Source organism: Harmonia axyridis, chromosome 4, assembly GCF_914767665.1.
Source record: "Harmonia axyridis chromosome 4, icHarAxyr1.1, whole genome shotgun sequence".
NCBI lineage: Eukaryota > Metazoa > Arthropoda > Insecta > Coleoptera > Coccinellidae > Harmonia > Harmonia axyridis.
In genome coordinates, this window is record NC_059504.1 from 873,956 (window position 1) to 896,315 (window position 22,360).

At 37.8% G+C, this 22,360-nt stretch overlaps 2 protein-coding genes across 3 annotated transcripts in view; both read right to left on the reverse strand.

Moving 5' to 3' along the window:
- LOC123678839 overlaps positions 1-22,360 on the reverse strand; it is a 91,262-nt gene that overhangs the window by 19,063 nt on the left and 49,839 nt on the right. For both annotated transcript variants that reach the window (XM_045616080.1, XM_045616081.1), the window contains 3 exons: positions 13,123-13,402; positions 11,241-11,372; positions 1,284-1,466 (listed from right to left, as the gene is read on the reverse strand). In XM_045616080.1, coding sequence (XP_045472036.1) covers positions 1,284-1,466; positions 11,241-11,372; positions 13,123-13,402 — 595 coding nt within the window. The remainder of the gene's footprint in view (positions 1-1,283; positions 1,467-11,240; positions 11,373-13,122; positions 13,403-22,360) is intronic.
- LOC123678841 (carboxypeptidase N subunit 2-like) lies at positions 20,115-21,251 on the reverse strand. The gene has a single exon (XM_045616082.1). It carries the CDS (start codon positions 21,201-21,203, stop codon positions 20,355-20,357), a length of 849 nt encoding a protein of 282 aa, XP_045472038.1. The 5' UTR covers positions 21,204-21,251; the 3' UTR covers positions 20,115-20,354.

Genomic DNA, 22,360 nt, shown 5'->3' on the forward strand with positions numbered 1-22,360 from the left:
TCCACAAATTCGTAGCCACTTATTTACTACACAATCTTAGTTCTCTCATGAATCTAGTCTTCAGCTGAATACTTGAAGACTAAATTCAATTTCATGATGTCTTTCAAAACAAGAAATAATTTAGAGATGTTCATCATGAAAAACAATAAAGATAAAACTGAGAACGGAAATAAATCCGGGGTCTACAAGTTAACCTGTAATGATTGCCCTATGGTTTATATTGGACAGACAGCAAGATCTTTCGGGAAAAGGATAAACGAACACCAGAAGAGTTATAAATCTGATAGTTCATTCTCAACTTATGCAAATCATTCGAAAGAATTAGATCACACCTTCAATCACAACTTTAAAATCCTCCATTCAGAAAATAAGAGCATAAGATTGACACTCTTATACTTACAAGTCAAGTGCTATGTTTGGCTGGTGCTTTTGTATGGTGTCGAAACATGGACCTTCAAGTTGTCAACATTGAACCCCATTGAAGCATTCGAAATGTGGATACACAGACGTATGCTCAAAATTCCCTGGACAGCACACAAAACAAATGAAGAAGTGTTAAGAAGAGCCAACAAGAATAGAGAATTGCTTCATGTCATCAAGCGTAGGAAGATATCATATCTGGGTCATGTGATGAGGGGTGTCGAATTCTGCAATTGATAATCAGCGGCAAAATAGGAGGAAAGAGAGGTGAAGGAAGAAGGCAAGCCTCCTGGCTCGGAAATATCCAAGAATGGACCGGAATAAGAAATGCAGGTCAACTTTTGCATATGGCACAGGATCGAGAAGCATTCTCAATGTTGATCGCCAACGTCGTACAAAACTGACAGGGCACACGAAGAAGAAGAATACTTACACTCTTATAATAGCCAAGATATTCTTTTGAACGAACAAACAGATGTGAACTCATCTCCTTTATTGAATTTCTTCCGATAGTTTGGAAATCCCAAGAGGCAAACTGTCCAATATAACTTTGAAGTTTATGATACCCTATTGAATATTTTTCTGCCACTGTTGAATTTTTGTTCCTATATAAGTTTCCGAAGAACTCTGTACACTTATCAGTCAAAAATTTAGCCACAGTGTGGCGAAACAATTGTTGCTACCAATTAAATAATCCAGTGGAAATTATTTTGTTTTATTTCATTTTCAATCAATGCTTTCAGACTTAAAGTCTACGTCTATCGAGCGAGCAAAAAGTCCTACAAACAAATTCGTGCCAAAGTTGGCGTATGTCCCCCGAACGTCAAATCTGAACAATAGCGTAGCCGTTGACATGTACTCACTTTGGGGTTGGGCAGTTCTCCGCTCTGCAGGCTGGCCATGTAGCAGCGCAGTCTGAACTGCTCGCAGTGAAGTCGTTCCAGGTTCTCCTCCCATTGCATCACTTGATTGGCAATCTGTTGGCGGGCATCCGAGTCACCAACGACAGACTGTTGCATTTCCGCCATATGCTTCAGCTTGTAGTCCTGGAAAAGGAGAGAGAAAAAAAAACGATTATTACTACGACCGCTGCTACAATGGGTCCCGTTGATAGATATTGCTGAGGGAATGAGAGTTGCCTCTTTTCGACTGTTGTTGCTCGAGTTGAAGAGCTAGTTTGTATTTGGGGAAATTGCCTCTTTCTATTTGGGGTTATGTTGTTGAAAAACGTTGGTGGTTTGATGTAGAGAAGGAGCGGTAATATTCCGCTTTGTTAACTTTATTAACTTTATACAGGGTGTTCCTAAATTGGAGGTACAAAGAAAATGACAGATTCTTCGGATAGTTTCTAGAAAAAAAGTCCCATAACAATGGGCCCGCAAATGCTTCGTTTTCGAAATACAGGGTGTTAAAGTTTGATTTTTGTGGCGACAAAAAGCAATTAAACATAATGTCTGTGTCTAGACGAAATTGTCGTCACAATACTTGGTGATCTTTCGTGGTACTTGTGTATACAACTTTCTCATTCATAAGATTCTCAGAAAGATACAACAGACAATATCTTTCCCCTACCCTAATTAGTATGTAGGCACTATGATACCATTGCGCAGCCATACTAGAGAATAAGTAAAGGAAGAAGAAATTAACGATGTACAATATGATTTTAAGTTTATAACCCAGGTTTAAAACTGGAAAAATTCATTCTTAAAATCATCCTCATTTTACTTTTTATCTTCAATATACTGTATAGAGCTTCATACGGGAGCGGGCAGAAAATACTCATTTTCTGTTTATAAAAATGATTTATCCTGAATACTTTTAGTGTATTGAAGAAAGTTACAATTAAGAAAATACTTATATTGATGTTTACTGCATCATCAGTGGTTTAGACTTTTAAATTGGTATCAAACTATCATATGTGTGTACACTGAGAGAAATCCATATTTTTTCATTAATAAAGCACTTATTTGGAGGTAATTTATTCACAACTATTACAGCAGATCCTTCATTTTCACAATGACACTTTTTGTTGATTACAAAATGAGTAACCTTGTTGACGCTAATTCTTGGGACTAGTAGTGGGACCTAACTCAATTTCAATGTTCTTCGCGTCATCAACTTGATGAAATCCATATTTAACAGATGCCCAAGTTTGTCGAACTTTCTGGTCCCACCAGGAATGAATATTTAATTACCCTGGTTAGTTTACAATCCTAAATTCCCCCAAGTGTTTACCGTTGTGTCGAGATTCGCGACTGTCAGTTGATTTAATCCAACGTTTTACTTCATTTCGAAACCGATTGTTGCATATGGGGCAGTGAAATGATCATGTTACTGCTGAGAGATCAATATATCTGAGAAATGACACTGTATCGTAGGCAATTTGGTGTGGTGGAGTGATTAGCCTGTATTTCTTCGAAAATAAAGTAGGTTTCACGCAAACCGTCAATTCTCAACGCTATAGCCAAATGATTACTGATTTTTTTGGTCTGAAATTGATTTTATGTAATTGGAAAAGTTTTGATTCTAGCAAGATGGTGCAATAAACCTTAAAATACGATCCGTTTCGACTTTTTTGCAAGAAAAATTTTCAGTACGCGTAATTTCTCGTTTCTGCTGATATTTGAATAATGTCGTATTCCATGAGTAATAGCAAGAGCCAAATATCATATTGAAATAAAAATATCATCGATATTTTTTATAGAAATGGTATTTTATTCACGTTTATTTTCCAGACCATAAATAAAAATGGCCCTTTGAAATTTCAATGTTCTTCACGTCATTAACTCGATGAAATTAATAGATTTCCGAATTCATCGAACTCTCATTCACACCAGGAATGCTCTGGTTAGTTTTCAGTCTTAAATTCCCTCAAAGTACATTCCGTTCTCTTGGGATTCGCGATATTAAATTTAGTCTCCGTTTTACTTCATTTTAAAAATATTCTCGTCTCATTAATTTTAATTCTATCATTTTCCGACCATCATCCAAGTTTTCCACGACAGACTGTTGCATATCCGCCTTATGCTCGGGCTCCTAATCCCGAAAAACGAAAAAAAAAATGTTCCCTCCGGCATCCCCTACAATGGGTTCCGTTAATCAATATGACAACCAGAATGGAACGTTGGCTCTTTCGGCGTTCGACTGTTATTGCTCTAGTCGAATTAAAAGCGTTCCTCTTGCCGGCTTTCGTTTATGAATGTTTCATCAACGGAGGATAGCCCTCTTTGGACGATATGAGTGTCTTGTTCGCTCCGAGAGAGCAAAGTTGTAATTTCGTTTCGAAGAAGTGGCCTCAACTGATATGGGGGCAGAGTTTTTCATCTGCGGCTCTGTGTCGCTTTCGCAGATAGAAATTATCTTTTGAAAGGGGTTTTTCCTTTTCAATTTTCTTGTGCAGTGATGAACTACTGCAGATAAGTCTGCAGTGTTTTTTTTTTTTCACGATGGACGCAGTTGGATGTTTCAACCAAACGCTTTTATATACGCCTGAGTGATGGGTAATTCAATTAGAGACATAAGATCTTAAAGAGGAATTGGTACTTAGTTGAATTTTAGGCTTTTAGGCACTAAAAGAATCATGTTTTTCAATTTATACCTTTTAAATAGGTCCAATTTTTCGAGACTTTTTGGATATTTGAGTCGGTAAGAAGAATATCGTATTCTCTAATTTTGTGGCAAATACGTTCATTTTGCGTTACCTTGTAGAACAAAATCGTGGGGGAATATTTCAATTTCACACAGAATTCACGATTACATTTCATTATTTTTTGTTGGTAGTCGTATCTCTCCTGTCGAAGATTTATCTGATTTATCAAATTTGTGATGCAGGAAACAATTCTGTCAACCAATATTTTTCAATGTAGAAGTCACTAAACAAAATTCATGGAAATATTCCTTTAATTTCAATAGAAATACATTGAATTAGAGAAAATAATGTATAATACTCGTTCAGAAAGCTCATTTCAACAATAGTTAATTCATATCATTCTCGAATATTTGTACAAAATGGGTGCCGCGCGAGCTCACAATCGATCAAAAGCAACAACGTGTTAATCATTCTGAGCAGTGTTTGAAGCTGTTCAAGTGAAATCAACCTGAATTTTTGAGTGGATATGTGACAATGGATGAAACTTGGCTCCATCATTTCACTCCGGAGTCCAATCGACAATCAGCTGCGTGGACTGCACACGATGAACCGAATCCAAAATGAGGAAAAACACAACCGTCAGCTGGCAAGGTTATGGCATCAATATTCTGGGATGCGCGAGGTATAATATTCATTGATTACCTCCAAAAGGGCCAGACCATCAACAGTGATTATTATATAGCGTTATTGGATCGTTTAAAGGAAGAAATCGTTAAAAAACGGCGCCATTTGAAGAAAAAAAGATGCTGTTTCATCAAGACAATGCGTCGTGTCACAAATCAATGGAAACAATGCCAAAATTGCATGAATTGGGCTTCGAATTGCTTCTGCACCGTATTCGCCAGATTTGGCCCCCAGTGACTTTTTCCTTTTCTCAGACCTCAAAAGAATGCTCGCTGGACAGAAATTTAGCGCCAATGAAGAAGTAATCACCGAAACTGATGCCTATTTTGAAACGAAAGGCATATCGTACTAGAAAAATGGTATCGAAAAGTTGGAAGATCGCTATAATCGCTGTATCGCCCTCGAAAGCAACTATGTTGAATAATAAAATCGAATTTTGCCGAAATAAAAATGTGTTTTACTATTGTTGACCGGGGATTTTTCAATTGGCCTGTTACATGTAAAATGAAAAGCTCACTCATACAATGGACTAGTTTAGTGATGTTGATAATACTATATTTGACAAGATAGAATTGAAATATAGAGCAAAACTGATAAATCAGTGAAAACATTTTGAAAATCCATCAATAAATGACTGAGAAATAGATTATTTAAATTTACGTATTTTAGCGCGGAACGTCTTTGGTCTGTGACGTCACGGCTCTTGCCTGTGATCGCTATACCATAAATTACGTTTAAATACTTAGCCGCGCCAAGGCTCTCGCGCCGTTTGTAGTTGTACAGTGTAGTTTTAACTCGAGTTTTGTTTTTATGTCACCATAATGGAAGAAGGCTTCGTGAAAGGACAAAGTGACAATTTGCCTAAAATAGATATATTGGCAGTGATGGAGTTTTTTCCTTCAAATCCATCTTATGTCAGTGCTGAAATAAAAGGAGTTAAACTTTTCAAGTGAGTATCTACTTTTGAGTTTGCTTCATCATGGTTCAACTTATAACGATGATTTATTTAAAAAACGTTTCATAAACAGTTTGTAGTTGAGTACTGGTTGTTGAAGGCTATCAATGGCAAAACATATTTATGTGAGGAGTAAAAAGTAAAAAGAGAAAAAAGTAATTTATATGTGATTGTACACCAATGAATTCGTAAGCACTCTGCGAATACCAGTCGTCTAGTGTGTGACGTCACGACACTTACACGTACTATGAAATTATTCTTCCAAGCGCAACTTCAAAGTCCCATAACTTTTTCATTTCTAGAGATATTGAAATTGATAAAAAATGAAAACTAGTCCATTGTTGCATAGTGTAAATTTTGAGTTAATTCTAGAACATCAGTTTTAATTTCAGACTCTCAAACAACCTCAAATTCCTCCCGTATCTCAGCGTCGATAAACCGACGCCCGCAATTATCTGGCGTCGCGACCGCCGCAATTTTCGGCAGCGTCGTATAAATCAAAAACGCGAGGCGGGCGAGTCGCGCGGAAGAACGTCAGAAAAAGGTCGAGGGGTTGGGGGGGGCGGACAAGTAAACCAGATAATGCAAAACGAAACAACGTCGCCTGCGTCATAATCCGGATTCCGGATCTGAACCAGACCTCTCCGATATTTGGAAGCTTTCCAGGCCGCAGAACGGTGGCGGCGGCAACAACCGTCGGCAGGATTCAAAAAGCGAGGGTAACGCGATCGCAGATTTACGGCCGGCCGAGTGAAATGGGCCGAGGATGACGCCAAAGCCGTAGCCACAAAAAAAATTCCGGAGAGAGGTATCGTATTGATGGAATAGCACAAAAACATCGAATTGTTTCGATAAAAGGAAAAAAAAGGTGATGATAATCTATTTTCTCTATTTCAGTATCGTAATGAGTTCATTACAGTACTAAAAACAGTGCTGTAATGAACTCATTACAGCATTGTTGAACTGGTGTGACTGAAGATTAACTTGATTTCCTTATATTATTAATATCCAATTCGATTGATAGTGGGAACTTAGAAATGAATAGGCAATTAAAAAAAAAAAAGGTATATAACTTTAAGTTGGCATTACTGTTCACGATGGCGACCGATTTAACAGCTGTCAAGTGATTTATTCTCAGTTTGGTCTGGCAATTCATCATGAATAGACTCACGCCTGAACAACGCTTGCAAATAGTGCAATTTCATTTCGAACATAATGGTTCTGTGCGGAATACGTATCGCGCACTACGTCCATTTTATTTTGTTTAGCGATGAAGCGCACTTCTGGTTGAATGGCTACGTCAACAAACAAAACTGCCGCATTTGGAGTAAAGCTAATCCTCAAGTGTATGTCGAAACACCGCTACATCCAGAAAAACTGACTGTTTGGTGCGCTTTATGGGCTGGTGCAATCATTGGTCCGTACTTCTTCAAGAACGATGATGGCCAGAACGTAACAGTAAATGGTGATCGGTATGGAGCCATGATTACTAACTTTTTCATTCCTGAATTGAACAACCATGATGTCCAGGAGCTGTGGTTTCAACAAGACGGCGCAACATGTCGCACAGCTCGTGTCACAATCGATTTATTGAAAGACACGTTTGGTGACCGCCTAATTTCACGTTTTGGACCTGTGAATTGGCCTCCAAGATCTTGTGATTTAACACCGCTAGACTACTTTCTGTGGGGCTATGTAAAGTCATTGGTCTATGCGAAATAAGCCACAAACCCTTGACCATTTGGAAGACAACATTCGCCGTGTTATTGCCGATGTACGGCCACAAATGTTGGAAAAAGTCATCGAAAATTGGACGTCCAGATTGGACTACATCCGAGCCAGCCGTGGCGGTCATATGCCAGAAATCATATTTAAAATGTAATGCCACAAGATTATCTTGCGGATAAATAAAATTCATGTCAATCGAATACTCCATCGTTGTTTTATTGCAATTTAAAGTTCTATAGCTCTAAAAAAACACCCTTTACTACTATTTTCCATTTTGAGAATCCGATTGGGCTATCTTGGAACAATTGAAGGCAATTCAAGAACTCAAGGGATTTTCAAGCGTTTTCTCTGACAGCGTTCGATTCAAGAAAATCCACCTGGACTCGTCATTTGTTAACTCAAGGTTAGAAAAGTTCAACAGCGTGAAATTCGCAGTGTTTCTCGTGGATTAAACAGGGCAGAACGAAGAAAGCGCTCTGAGAGTTTTATCCATACTTCCAGGCTTCTGACAAGTGTCAAGACTAGTAGCAGCGAACGGATTCACCCTCGACGTTTTTGCGCCATTTGCGCTAAAGCGATCGTATAAAAAACGAATGTGATTATGCTGAGAGGCCGTTATTCACGTAGTCAAGTCCATCGACTGCATTCGGAAAAAATTACTGCACTCGACCGAGCGTTTCCATCTACTCGATACAGCCCATCTCTTTTTTTTTTTCCTCCTCTTTCCCTATAAGTAATGGCGTGAGCCAAGGCTGTAGCTAGGGGGAGATCAAGGGGGTTTGTGGATCCATGTTTATAGAACTTTATTTTTTCTAATTCTGTGGTTATTCCGTTCATTCTTCCACATCTTGTAGAACAAAATCGTGCGAGAATATATCAGAAACGCACAGTTTTCATGGTTATATTTTATTATTCTATGTTGGTACTCCGAACTTTCCGCCACGGCTTTATCTGTCAATTCATCAATTTGCCTTAAAGAAATCAGTTCTGCCAACCAACATTTTTCAATGCAAAAATCACTAAAATATATTTATGGAAATATTTCATTAATTTCAATGAAAATGCAATGAATTAGAGAAAATAATGTATAATACTCGTACAGAAGGCTCAGAATATCAATGCCTTCTGCACTTGTATTATAAATAACTATTCTTAAAATTAGACAAAGAATCTCTCATTTTTCTTAATACCTCCAATCCAATCATAATATCAACACTGTGTATTATTTATTCGATATTTCTTAATTCATTTGTGTTCAGTAGGTTATGCAATTCAATCATGGAAAGAAATATGCTTCAATAACTTTTAGAAATTGTTGAATTGTTTCATCAATATAACATTCCTGAATACTGAAGTTTGAGAAGAATTCATAGACGATATTGTTCAGTTAATCGACTCACTATTCATTGTATGCAAAAAGGCATAAGAAATGTCAAAGAACAATACACAGTGTTGCCATTATAACTATTTCAGATTGTTTCATTCCTATTGAAAAACTCCTTTGTTTCAGATGAATTGAAGTTACATAAAGGGTGTTTTTTTTAGAGCTATAGAACTTTAAATTGCAATAAAACAACGATTGATTATTCGATTGACATGAATTTCATTTTTCCGCAAGATAATCTTGTGGCATTACATTTTGAATATGATTTCTGGCTTATGACCGCCACGGCAGGCTCGGATGTAGTCCAATCTGGACGTCCAATTTTCGATGACTTTTTCCAACATTTGTGGCCGTATATCAGCAATAACACGGGAATGTTGTCTTCCAAATGGTCAAGGGTTTGTGGCTTATCCGCATAGACCAATGACTTTACATAGCCCCACAGAAAGTAGTCTAGCGGTGCTGAATCACAAGATCTTGGAGGCCAATTCACAGTTCCAAAACGTGAAATTAGGCGGTCACCAAACGTGTCTTTCAATAAATCGATTGTAGCACGAGCTGAGTGACATGTTGCGCCGTCTTGTTGGAACCACAGCTCCTGGACATCATGGTTGTTCAATTCAGGAATGAAAAAGTTAGTAATCATGACTCTATACCGATCACCATTGACTGTAACGTTCTGGCCATCATCGTTTTTGAAGAAGTACGGACCAATGATTCCACCACCCCATAAAGCACGCCAAACAGTCAGTTTTTCTGGATGTAACGGTATTTCGACATACACTTGAGGATTAGCTTCACTCCAAATGCGTCAGTTTTATTTGTTTATGTAGCCATTGAACCAGAAGTGCGCTTCATCGCTAAACAAAATTCGCTCATGAAAATCGGGAACAACGGAAATCTTATTTTGCACTATTTGCAAGCGTTTTTCAGGCGTGAGTCTATTCATGATGAATTGCCAAACCAAACTGAGAATAAATCACTTGACAGCTGTTAAATCGGTCGCCATCTTGAACAGTAATGCCATCTTAAAGTTATATACCTCGAAAAAAAATACCCTATACAAGATAAATGATATATGAATGATAATAAAGATTGATAAAATGATTCAAGTGTAAAAATAAAACACTACAACGCTTGCGAACACCGACACATTCATTCTTAGTGAATAAAGGAAGTACGCCCAGCAAATTTAAGAAAGTCTTAAAATACTTAATCGAAGAAGCGTATTCACGATATAAAATATCGCGAACGTCCCTTTGAAGTGAGCACTTCTGGGAATGTTAAGAATCGACTACTCTGTAAACGGCTTTCAAAGAACTTTCCGCGAGGTTGAATTCCCCGAGCAGAATTCCTTCCGGCCAGGATTCTTAAGTTTTCATTTCTCTCGAAGGGTTGATTTCGTGAAACCGTAATGCCGACATTAACGCCTTTGGTTTTTCATTTTTATTACTCGAGAACTATGATCCTAAAAAGGAAACGCAGCGCTGGGTAAGAATTCAAATTGAATTATATGAAAGGGAGAGAAGCACCGAGTTGAATAAGTTGATTTTAACATAGATTTTCACTTAAATTTTAGACGTTCGAAAAGTGGTTAATGCTTCGGACAGTTCTGTCAGAATTGGTGTTCCAGTCCCGGACTGGAAACTTTCAATAGTGCTTTATAGTCCGGGAGCCAGGTGCAAATTTGGTTGATTATTTCCTCTCGAGAGATACTTGGTGAGATGCATCAGATAATAGTAATAAAAAGCCTCGTGAACGTCAGCTACGACTCTGCTGGGGGGGAGAGCGGCGGCAGCCCCCCAAACACGAAGAAAAAAAAAATAAATTCAGTAATTTCCTCCCAACTGAAAATTTGTCAAATTGTAGCTAACCCAATATCTAGACGAAAAAATACAATCAGCTGGCTATAGCATGGTGGATTATACGTCAGCTGGTGCCTCAAACATAAAAAAAAATTATATTTTCAATGACAGCTATGACAGCGACTCTGATACTGAATCAGAGAGTGGAAGTAACTAAATATTATTGTGCAACATGTGGAGAAAGTCCTTTTCTCGCGAGTGTGGCACTCTCTGATTCATTATCAGAGTCGCTGTCAGAGCTGTCATTGAAAATATTTTTTTTTTCATGTTTGAGGCACCAGCTGACATATAATCCACCATGCTATAGCCAGCTGATTGTATTTTTTCGTCTAGATATTGGGTTAGCTACAATTTGACAAATTTTCAGTTGGGAAGATATGACTGAATTTATTTATTTTTTCTTCGTGTTTGGAGGACTGCCGCCACTCTCCCCCCCAGCAGAGTCGCAGCTGACGTTCACGAGGCTTTTTATCACTATTACCTGATGCATTCTACTAATTACCGTTTGAGAGGAACTTGGTCATGTATATCTGTTACTAGCTCCCGGACTATTACGTGAAGTAGCAACCAGACTCGGTAACAAGGCCTACATAGATGAGATCAGGTTCCACTTACCGTCTCTATTGCTTTTTCCAGTCTGAATATTTCCTCCTGCAGCAAATGTAAAGTCCCTGTCTTTCCACGATGCCGAGCAAAAGCTGCTGCACATGCGCCATGGATGCTGTTAACCCAGTTTTCCAGTTCCACCTGGAAAACAGGAAATATTGTCTGTAATTTCACGATGGAAAATTCCAATGTAAGTGAGATATTTCTCGAAATCATTGACAGTCTTGAAGCGTTACAGTGGGCAGAATATTTTGTGCCAAAAGAACATGGTTCTGAGAGTTTTTGATTTCAGCAAGGAGGTGATTTCTTTGCACGAACAACTTCAGTAGCCTCCAAGCTCTTCAGTTTAGAACCTCTGTGATTTTTACTTGTGAGGTTGCTTCAAACATCTCCCAAGGATTCTGGACGACCTCAAGTTTGCAATTGAGAAATAAGTCTTCTGAATAATTTGCGTCACTTTCAACTATTTTATACTCTTGTTAAATGAACCTATCATGAACCCTAGCCAAGTTCGTATTATACAATTCCCGAATTTTTAGACATTGATTTTATTTGTGGAATAGACCAATAGTATTCCACTTGCGGATGAATTTTTCTCATAAGACTGCCTTAAATTTTATAAGTCAAGTTGCCTGAAAAAAAACCATTCGTCTTGGTCTAACTTATTTGAGTATGTATAAATCGATATACTTATCAGTCGTATAATTATCATTATGGATCAAATAAGTTATTAAATAGAAGACAGACCTCAGAGTAATGAACATAGATAGAGGGAGCATATGTCATTTTCAGTAAGCATCTTGTCCCCAACATGAACTATCAAATTTGACATAAAGCGCGCGGAAATGAAAACATATCACTGATACGATATTCTACTCAATTCGCGAGTTTCTCCACAAAGAACGCACTTCTTATGTCCCTTAGTGAATCAAAGTTTCATATCAACACAAAATATATTGAAATAAATACCTAAATATATAAGAAATTCAGAAAAAAAAACTTCAAGCGCGCCAAACGACGTGAGACAACCGATGACACTAGAAGAGCAAAAGTTGCCAAACCTTAGATTTCAGCAGGTAGATACAGATAAAAATAAATATTCTGCTTAATATAAATTCGACAATTAGGAAAAATATCGGATTCCAAATATTCAAATTTGCATATTTAATCGGGAATCACTCAAATAAATATATTTCATTCAATATAATATACATTCATAAGGATATAGTAAAATTGTGGATTTGAAAATATATCACAATCCGACAACGTAATCTAACCATGTTGGGGACATGTAAAAATTGCGTATACTCCCTCTATCTATGTTCATTACTCCATGAGACAGACATAGTACGACAAAATAATCTCTTGTGGTATTACGATTCATAAATTTGTCTCTAATTTATAACTTAACTGAGTGACTCGAAGAAAATACCAAGACCGATGGTGTTTTCTTCAAGCAACTCAGGTAAGCTCTTAAATAAAAAATAAACCTATGAGAAGAATTCAATCATGAGAGAACTGTTATATATAATACAAAATTCTAAAAACACCAAACTGGACAAGCCAATGTGTTACGTCGTCTTTTTATAAAATAATGTCTGTAGTTTCCAATCGATCAGCCCGGTAGTCTTTTTATCAAATAATCTTGTTATCCTGCTCGAAGGACCAATGTTATTTGATAAAAAGACGACGTAACACAATGAGTCGAATCAAGTTTGAATTATCGATAATCAAAACTAGACTAGACCTCCTAGTTGGCTCATACACAACAACAGCGTGGAATCTCAACTAATAATCCCTCTAGAGGAAAATACCCATCTGTCATATCCCACACAATAGCCCCAAACCTATTTACGCCATAAACGTACAAAACGACGTGTCAAAATCTCACCTGACAAGGGGCCTGGAAGAGATAAGCGTCACCGAATGCAGTGCTCAAACAGAAGATATAGTCCCTCTTTGGATGTTCCGGTATGGGTTGCATAATGGCGCCATCTACGATGATCAGATGTTTGGGGGCAGCTTCCACAGACCGCCCCTCCCTGGAATCGCAAGGGTAGAAAAGCAACGTGGTGCCCTTCAGGCAGACCCAGTAGCCTTTCCAGCCTCTCTTGCGCGCCAATTCGATCTGATGTTTCTTCCTCAGGAGCCATTTCTTGACGCTTAGGAATCTGGAAAGGAATATACAAAATAACGGTTTGGAAAATAACTATTCGAAAAATAACGGTTCGAAAAATTATTGTTTGGGAAACTTTCCTAAAAATAATGATCCTAAAAATAACGGTCCTAAAAATAACGGTTTGTTAGAATAACAGTTTCAACAATAACGGTATGAAAAAAAAACGATTCAAAAAATAACTTGAAAATTACAGTTCGAAAAATAATGGTTTGGAAACTAACAGTAAAAATAATTGTTGGAAGTAATTGTTTCTTTTCTTGAATTGTATCACTTTTATTAGAAACTCCTGTATAATATTCATATGAAGGTGGGGTTTCAATTATCAATAATATTAATACCCAATTCTTTTGGTAGTAAAAACATACTGGTTTTAATAATGATCAATTACCAAATTAATAAAGGGTGTTTTTTTTTAGAACTATAGAACTTCAAATTGCAATATAACAACGATGGATTATTCGATTGACATGAATTTTATTTATCCGCAAGATAATCTTGTGGAATTACATTTTAAATATGATTTCTGGCCTATGACCGCCACGGCTGGCTCGGATGTAGTCCAATCTGGACATCCAATTTTCGATGACTTTTTCCAACATTTGTGGCCGTATATCGGCAATAACACGGCGAATGTTGTCTTCCAAATGGTCAAGGGTTTGTGGCTTATCCGCATAGACCAATGCTTACATAGCCCCACAGAAAATAGTCTAGCGGCGTTAAATCACATGATCTTGGAGGCCAATTCACAGGACCAAAACGTGAAATTATGCGGTCACCAAACGTGTCTTTCAACGAATCGATTGTGGCACGAGCTGTGTGACATGTTGCGCCGTCTTGTTGGAACCACAGCTCCTGGACATCATGGTTGTTCAATTCAGGAATGAAAAAGTTAGTAATCATGGATCTATACCGATCATCATTGACTGTAACGTTCTGGCCATCATCGTTTTTGAAGAAGTACGGACCAATGATTCCACCAGCCCATAAAACGTACCAAACAGTCAGTTTTTCTGGATGTAACGGTGTTTCGACATACACTTGAGGATTAGCTTCACTCCAAATGCGGCAGTTTTGTTTGTTGACGTAGCCATTCAACCAGAAGTGCGCTTCATCGCTAAACAAAATTCGCACGATACGTATTCTGCACAGAACCGTTATTTACGAAATGAAATTGCACTATTTGCAAGCGTTGTTCAGGCGTGAGTCTATTCATGATGAATTGCCAAACCAAACTGAGAATAAATCACTTAACAGCTGTTAAATTGGTCGCCATATTGAACAGAAATGCCAACTCAAAGTTATATACCTCGAAAAAAACATCCTTTATCAATCTAAAATATAATGGGAGACCTCTGCGGTATAATGAAAACATCAAAAACCTCTGATATTTCCCAGCTTGAACAACCATCCAACCTTCGAAATCTCTTCCTCTGAAAGAACCTTCTTTTTCTGATAAATCCGAATTGAACGAATGAAATTAACATATTGACATTAATATGCAAGATTCTCTACCGTTCAGCTGAATGCAAGGTTTAGTCGAATTATTCATGAAATTTGCGGATAAGTTACAGCGTAAGCCGTATTTGAAAGTTGGATATTTTACATAATATTCCCGACAGCTGAAAATTTTGTGGAGAGCGAACAGTATGCAAAGTACACTTCTAGAATTACCGCCGAGAGAAAAATCCGAATGATATTCAGTTCTGGAAATGCACCGGGCGCAAGAAAAAGGTCTGATTTAGGAAATATCCTCTGCTGATTCTGTTCCTCATCCTACTGGAAAAACCTGTATAATTGAGAAGTGGGAATAGAATAACTGTTATTTAATTTCGACAACTAACTTTAGTCAGCTTCCTGAATGAAATGCATCGAAGCACTTCAAACCTTTATTATTATTCCTCTGCAATGATATTCCTTTTCTTTATCTTTCATCTTCATTACCCTTCTTTTCTGTTATAAGGTGAAACGAGTATGTATTTTTAGATTCTTCTTCCTGAAATTTCCATTAGTAAAATTTGCATACTAAAAATTGAATCTCTCAATTCCAGATATGAAGGTATGCCTTAAAAAACTTTCCAATTTCCAGAGATCTCCTGAGGGACGTAATAATCTCTAGAGGTGAAAGCCAGGCATGGGATAATATCTTGGATGGAAGCAACCTTAAGTTTTCGATCAGGCAGAACGTCAGGATTGGCAATAGGTGCTTTTATGCTCGAAACAACACACTGGAAACCAACGTAAACCCCAATCTGGTGTTTCATTTGTAAAACACTTTATCGCATTAAGGGAAACGCGGGATTGGACCATCTCCAGCTCCTTGAGGATCTGTTTGATACAATTTATCCGATCCCAAAGCTCTGGTAAAGCAATTTCGTCAGATGCTCGATGAGTTATCTCGGGGTGTATTCGATGAATTCGATTCATTACGTAAGCCGATGGATTTTTTTTTTATGCTGGAAAAACTGCTCCCTGATAATTATCAGTACGCAGCGAAAAAAGTTGAGCTGGTTTTAGCGCATTGATTGAAATTAACGTGGTGAAGGAGGCTTAGCGATGCAGGTTTGACTAGATATTCTTGTCTTCAATATAAAAATTGATGTGGTTTTGCCAATAATTCATTATTTTGAGGAGGCTACAAGGTTTGAAACTTATGAAGAGTTTTTAATAAGAGGTTTCATTTTGAATTGCCCGCTATCTGGGCAACATGCACTTTTGAAGCTTTATATTTTGACATTTGACAAGCAAAAACTATGCTATTACTAGAAATGGATCAATACACGCCTCAACAATGCACTGATATTTATTTATTTCTACTTTAAGAAGGGTTGAGGTTGAACCTAGAAACCCATAAGAATATTGTTAAAAGTTATTACAAAAATGGTGGAAAGTTTTCAATTTGGAAGTTAGCAAAATTAAATCACTTTTGAGTGGTCTTGAAGCTCCTTCTTTTTGAGCTGTTGGACAAGTTAGTGATGGTGAAGAATTGATACCGTGTGAGTCGCCCAAGAACAACTTGAAATGCATCAAAATGATCTGGATTTTCATCTAAAAATCATCTTAAATGATGAAGCCCATTTTCACCTCCTCAGAGGCGTTAATAAGTAGAATTGTGTTTTGGTGCTCGGAAAATTATGATTTAAAAGTCTCTCCATCCTAAACGTGTCACTGTTTGGTGAGGTTTTTGAGCTGGTGGTTTGATTGGACCTCCAATTCCAGAGTTAACGAACTCCTGTATCTGTAGTGGCTTCAAGAAGGTTAGCTCCTACTTCTGCAAGTCTCTTCTCCAAAGCATTTTTGTGTTAGCAAGGCATTTCGTCACCAAATGAGCCGAAGTTTCTTCCTCCTCCACGCAGAATCTGCAGTTGTCGTTTTCTGTTAGACTCATTATCTTCAAGTGCTACCTGAGGTGGCATTACCCTAGAGCGGATCCAGTGTGGAGGTGCAGCATATTCTTAGTAAAATCCAAATACTTCTTAAATCTCGCAGTATCAAAGTTTCGAAGAAACTTATTGGAATAATCCAACCCAGGAAGATTCTACCAGAGTGGTCTCTCTGTTTTTCTTTCTCCTGAAACTCTTTGTTTTAGGTAGATTTACCTATACCACAGAAAGGTTCTGAGCCAATGGAAGGAGTTTGTGCTCTTTTTCTGTCAAGTGTGTTGATCTCTTCATTTTCTTCAATTCCTGAGTGATCAAGAACTCAGACAGAACAGACCTTGTGATTCTTTTAGTAACGAGTGTTTTTTTCGAGGTATATAACTTTAAGTTGGCATTACTGTTCAAGATGGCGACCGATTTAACAGCTGTCAAGTGATTTATTCTCTGTTTACTTTGGCAATTCATAATAAATAGACTCACGCCTGAAAAACGCTTGCAAATAGTGCAATTTCATTTCGAAAATAATGGTTCTGTGCGGAATACGTATCGCGCACTACGTCCATTTTATTTTGTTTAGCGATGAAGCGCACTTCTGGTTGAATGGCTACGTCAACAAACAAAACTGCCGCATTTGGAGTGAAGCTAATCCTCAAGAGTATGTCGAAACACCGTTACATCCAGAAAAACTGACTGTTTGGTGCGCTTTATGGGCTGGTGGAATCATTGGTCCGTACTTCTTCAAAAACGATGTTGGCCAAAACGTTACAGTCAATGGTGATCGGTATAGAGCCATGATTACTAACTTTTTCATTCCTGAATTGAACAACCATGATGTCCAGGAGCTGTGGGTCCAACAAGACGGCGCAAGATGCCACACAGCTCGTGCCACGATCGATTTATTGAAAGACACGTTTGGTGACCGCCTAATTTCACGTTTTGGACCTGTGAATTGGCCTCCAAGATCTTGTAATTTAACACCGCTAGACTACTACTATCTGTGGGGCTATGTAAAGTCATTGGTCTATGCGGATAAGCCACAAACCCTTGACCATTTGGAAGACAACATTCCCTGTGTTATTGCCGATATACGACCACAAATGTTGGATAAAGTCATCGAAAATTGGACGTCCAGATTGGACTACATCCGAGCCAGCCGTGGCGGTCATATGCCAGAAATCATATTTAAAATGTAATGCCACAAGATCATCTTGCGGATCAATAAAATTCATGTCAATCGAATAATCCATCATTGTTTTATTGCAATTTACAGTTCTATAGCTTAAAAAAAACACCCTTTAGTAATCAAAATGTCATTTGAAAACCTACTAGATCTCGGGTAGAAAGCCTGAAATTTCAAAAATCTGTCGAACAATCCTCACACGAAAGCCCTTAAGCATTGTGTCACTAGGTTAACTTCAAACATCAACCAATTTTTTCGGAAAAATAATCAGATGTAGGTCGGCACCATTCATGCCAAATACATTTGCATCCCTTACCGCATCCATGGCGTGCCCCTCAGATCTGTAGTGCCCGTATGCGCTCGAAAGTGAGCAGAATAGGCGAATATGGCGACTGATGTGAGGTGAGTTTTAATGACCCGCTATGCTAATGGCCTTCCTAATTCGGCGAATGCGGAAGTCTAACGAAAAGGAAAACATGACGTCATCCCTTCCGTAAAACACGAATTCCATCAATTAAGGGAAATACGTCCTACAAAACGCTACCTACCGGCTGTGTTTTGTTCTCGATTCAATTTAAGTTGACAGCAGGTTGTATACGAATGTTCGCCAAGTAATTTTACCCAGCGTTGAATAATGAAACTTTAATATTTATAGCTGTTGTTGTCCTGTGGGGCATTTGATATTGCCTTTCAAAATTGTAAAGGTACATTCTGCGGCTCGGCAATAAATTTGGATGCAGGCTGTTTTCAAATTAGTTTTCTGATGTTTTTTTCGACGCTGGGTTTGAATTTTTCGCAAAATTAACTTCACTGATTGAGTTATATGATAATCTATTTAATTACAAGGAATTTGGGTTGCTTTATACATCAATTTTAATGTTTTTCATTTCATTTATGTATTATATTACAGACAAATATATGACTCGAGTATTCTTCTTTGAATATCTTTTTTCATAAATTATTATTTTGAATGTCGAAGAAATCCCTCATTCATTGATATAGATAAAAATGCGAAAGAAGTTCTGGCTTTGTTCAGGAACTGTCGAACGATCGTCATTCATGCGCTATAGGAAACCACACAACTTTACGATTAACTTATATTAGGTGTACTTCATTATGACATTATTTTTGATGATTATTTTAAGTAAATGCAATTTTAAATTCAACTGATTTTCCAATAAAAATGATTCAATTTCAAATGGTTATAATGGCAACAGTATCTAATATTTTTGACATTCCTTATATTATTTGGATTCTGTAGGTTATGCCATTTGATAATGGAAAGATATACGCTTCAACAACGTTCACAAATTCTCAAATTGTTTGATCAAAATAAATGCTCATTTACAAATAATATAAGAAATTCAAAAATAATTCACCGAGTACTAAGCCGTATCTGGTACCACTGTCAAATTTGTTTATAATACGACGAAAAGTGAGTCAATTAACTGAATATGAATTCGTTCAGAATTCTTCTGAAATTCAAGTTAGTGTTTCCAAATGAGCACTGATTTTGATAAAAAAACATATAGATAGATAGATTAACAATTTCTCAACGTTGTTGATGCGTGTATCTTTCCATGATTAAATAGTATAACTTACTGGAAACAATTGACAAAATAAATGTCAGTGGAGTCATTTTGAAATTGAATGGAGAGTTTAATGAAAACTGAAAATTTGGTTTCAATTCGGAAGTCAATAGCAACTTTTAATTTTAAAATATACCAATATTGTTTGCTTGTAGGTATTTTTGTGGAAATACGCACTTTGTCTGGACGAATATTTCCTCTTAATTATCATATTATTTTTGCCACAAACGGTTTCAAGAAATTTTATTTGAACAATAGGTATCTTATTGAAAATTACAGCGTATTTGATAGATATTAATATTATTCAGACTGTTAGACGAAAAATTTTAATTCAACAATATAATTTATGAGAAATATTCAAGTCTCGCACACCTGGAGTATGAGCTCTTGATGCTATAAGAAAGCACAACATGAACTGATCGAGGAAAATTTTTATAGCAAACTATGTAGCAAATTTTATAGAAGTAATGAACGATTCAGCGAACCTAAATATCTGTAGTATGACATCGAATATTTGTAATTTCAGCATGGACAAATACCTTCAATAAAGTTCGAAAGTACAACTAATATTTTATTCTCACAGACGTCACATCAAACTCTGACCGTCAAATATAACTTCTACATCAAAAATAAACAAATAAATAAATACTTCGATTACCACCTTGAGGCAAATCGAGGACAAAAAAAACACAAACATACACATCTATTTCGGTCGACTAAACATCTACATATTTGAACACAATGAACGATCAATTTGTACTTCAGATGGCAGTGTCTGCACGTTGAAACCCCGGCCCTCTAGATCGCCGGATACTGCACCTTCGCCAAGATGACCAACAGCAGCTCCTTGGGGAAGCAAGTCAGCGGGTTACCCTTCAGGATCAGATGCCCAATCCTCGTCACGTTCCTAAAGGTCTCCACCTTCAACATCAACAGCTTGTTGTACTCCAGATTCAAGACGTCCAGCTTGTCCACGCACTTGAAGGCTCGAGGGTGGATCAGATGGATCCTGTTGTAGCCGAAATCCAGAGATAGTTGGGAGGAGTTGGTCTTTATCTCGGTGCGGAAGTTGGTGAAGGCGTTGTCTGGGAGCTCCTCGAAGAGGTTGTGGCGAAAGGAGAGGTTTAAGAGGAGAGGGGTATTGCGAAACCATGCAGAGCTCCAACACTTCAGCTGGTTGTAGTCTAAGACGATGTTTTGCAAGGAGGTGATGTTGTCGAAGGCTTGTGGGTGGATGTAGGTTATGTAGTTCTTGGAGAGGTTCAGGTGTTGCACTTGGACGTTGTTGAAGACTCCCTTGTCGATTTCGGCGATGTTGTTGCCGCATAATGTTAGAGTTTCCAGGGGTTTTAAGAGGTCGAATGCTCCAGGCTCGATCTCCTTGACTTTGCAGAAGTCGATGCGGAGCTCCGTAAGGTTGTCGAAGCCTTCGTAGCTGTACTGCTGAAGTCTGGCGATGCGCTGGTTGACGATGATCTTCGTCGTGGCCTTGAGACCGTCTGGAACGTCTTGGTTGGAGCGGTAGTAATATTGCGGTTCTCGGCTGTCTTTCTCGTACCAGATCACGTTGACGTTATCGACGAGACAATGGGCGAAGAGTGGACAGAGGCTTAGAACGGCCAGTGCCGCTGTCACGGCTGGCGACATTGTTGACTGAACGTGAGAGGAGAGAGACCGGCCGTCATCATCTGTCGGATTCCCTTCAAGGTGACAGGGATCGGGCCTGATGGTTTAAACGAGAGCTAATTGGTCAATTTCGCGATAATGGCAGGATGCAGACGCGAAACGCATCAGGTCGATCGCGTCCATCGAGTTAGATTTCGAGGCGATCGGATTCGGTTGACATTGGGGAACGGCCGTAGGAGAGTCCTTGATGGAAGGATGTCGTTTTTGTGCCGAGCCTTTTACGATCGGGATTGGATTACTTTCAGTGAGTACAGGGTGAGGCGGTGGTGAAGATGACGGAAAGTCATTTGTTGGAAGAAAATTTGAGGCGTATATTGAAACGTTTACTTTGATATATCTGGTTATATACAGCGGGTTTACATAAAACTGGTTCGCAAGAATTGAGTGATCGAGATTTTGAACTATTCTGAAGTATCGAAATGTTAAAATTGTTCATTATGCGCTTCTAGGCAATTATTTAATTGAGGATGATTGAATCAACTATAATAACATACATAATATTGAACACACGAATGAAGAAAAAATCTAAGGTATAAAATATGAATTGATGGTTTTCCGCCATCACCGTATAGTTCGAAAAACTCATGGAGAAGCCGATTTTTCCCCATCATAAACTTATGATTCGAAAACTTATCAAATTTAGAAACTGTAATTTGTGCAGAAGTTTCATCGACTTGGGATTTAAGTATGATTCGAATAGATGGATTAAATTTGATAAGTTTCTCGAACTCTGATGCGGAAAAATTGTGAAAAATACACAACTTGAGAAAGCTACCTCAGTCTTCGTCTCAATTTATAATTGATTTCATGGTCATTTTCTTGAATTGATTCAAATAATTCTATTCTTTATTGTGATCGACACGATAAATAATAATTCTCAGCATTAAATAAATAGCAAATTATCGAATATTCAGGGTTTTCAATAAGATATTTTATTTTGAATAGTCAGCTATATGGGCAGCTGCCACTTTTGAAGCTGTCATATTCTGATATTCGATAAGTAATACCTACGCCATTACTAAACATGGAACGATACACGCTTAAAAAACGCACTGAAATTGTTATAATTCGCCACAAAAGTGGTGCAGTCACAGTTCGTAGAACTAAAACACTTTTAA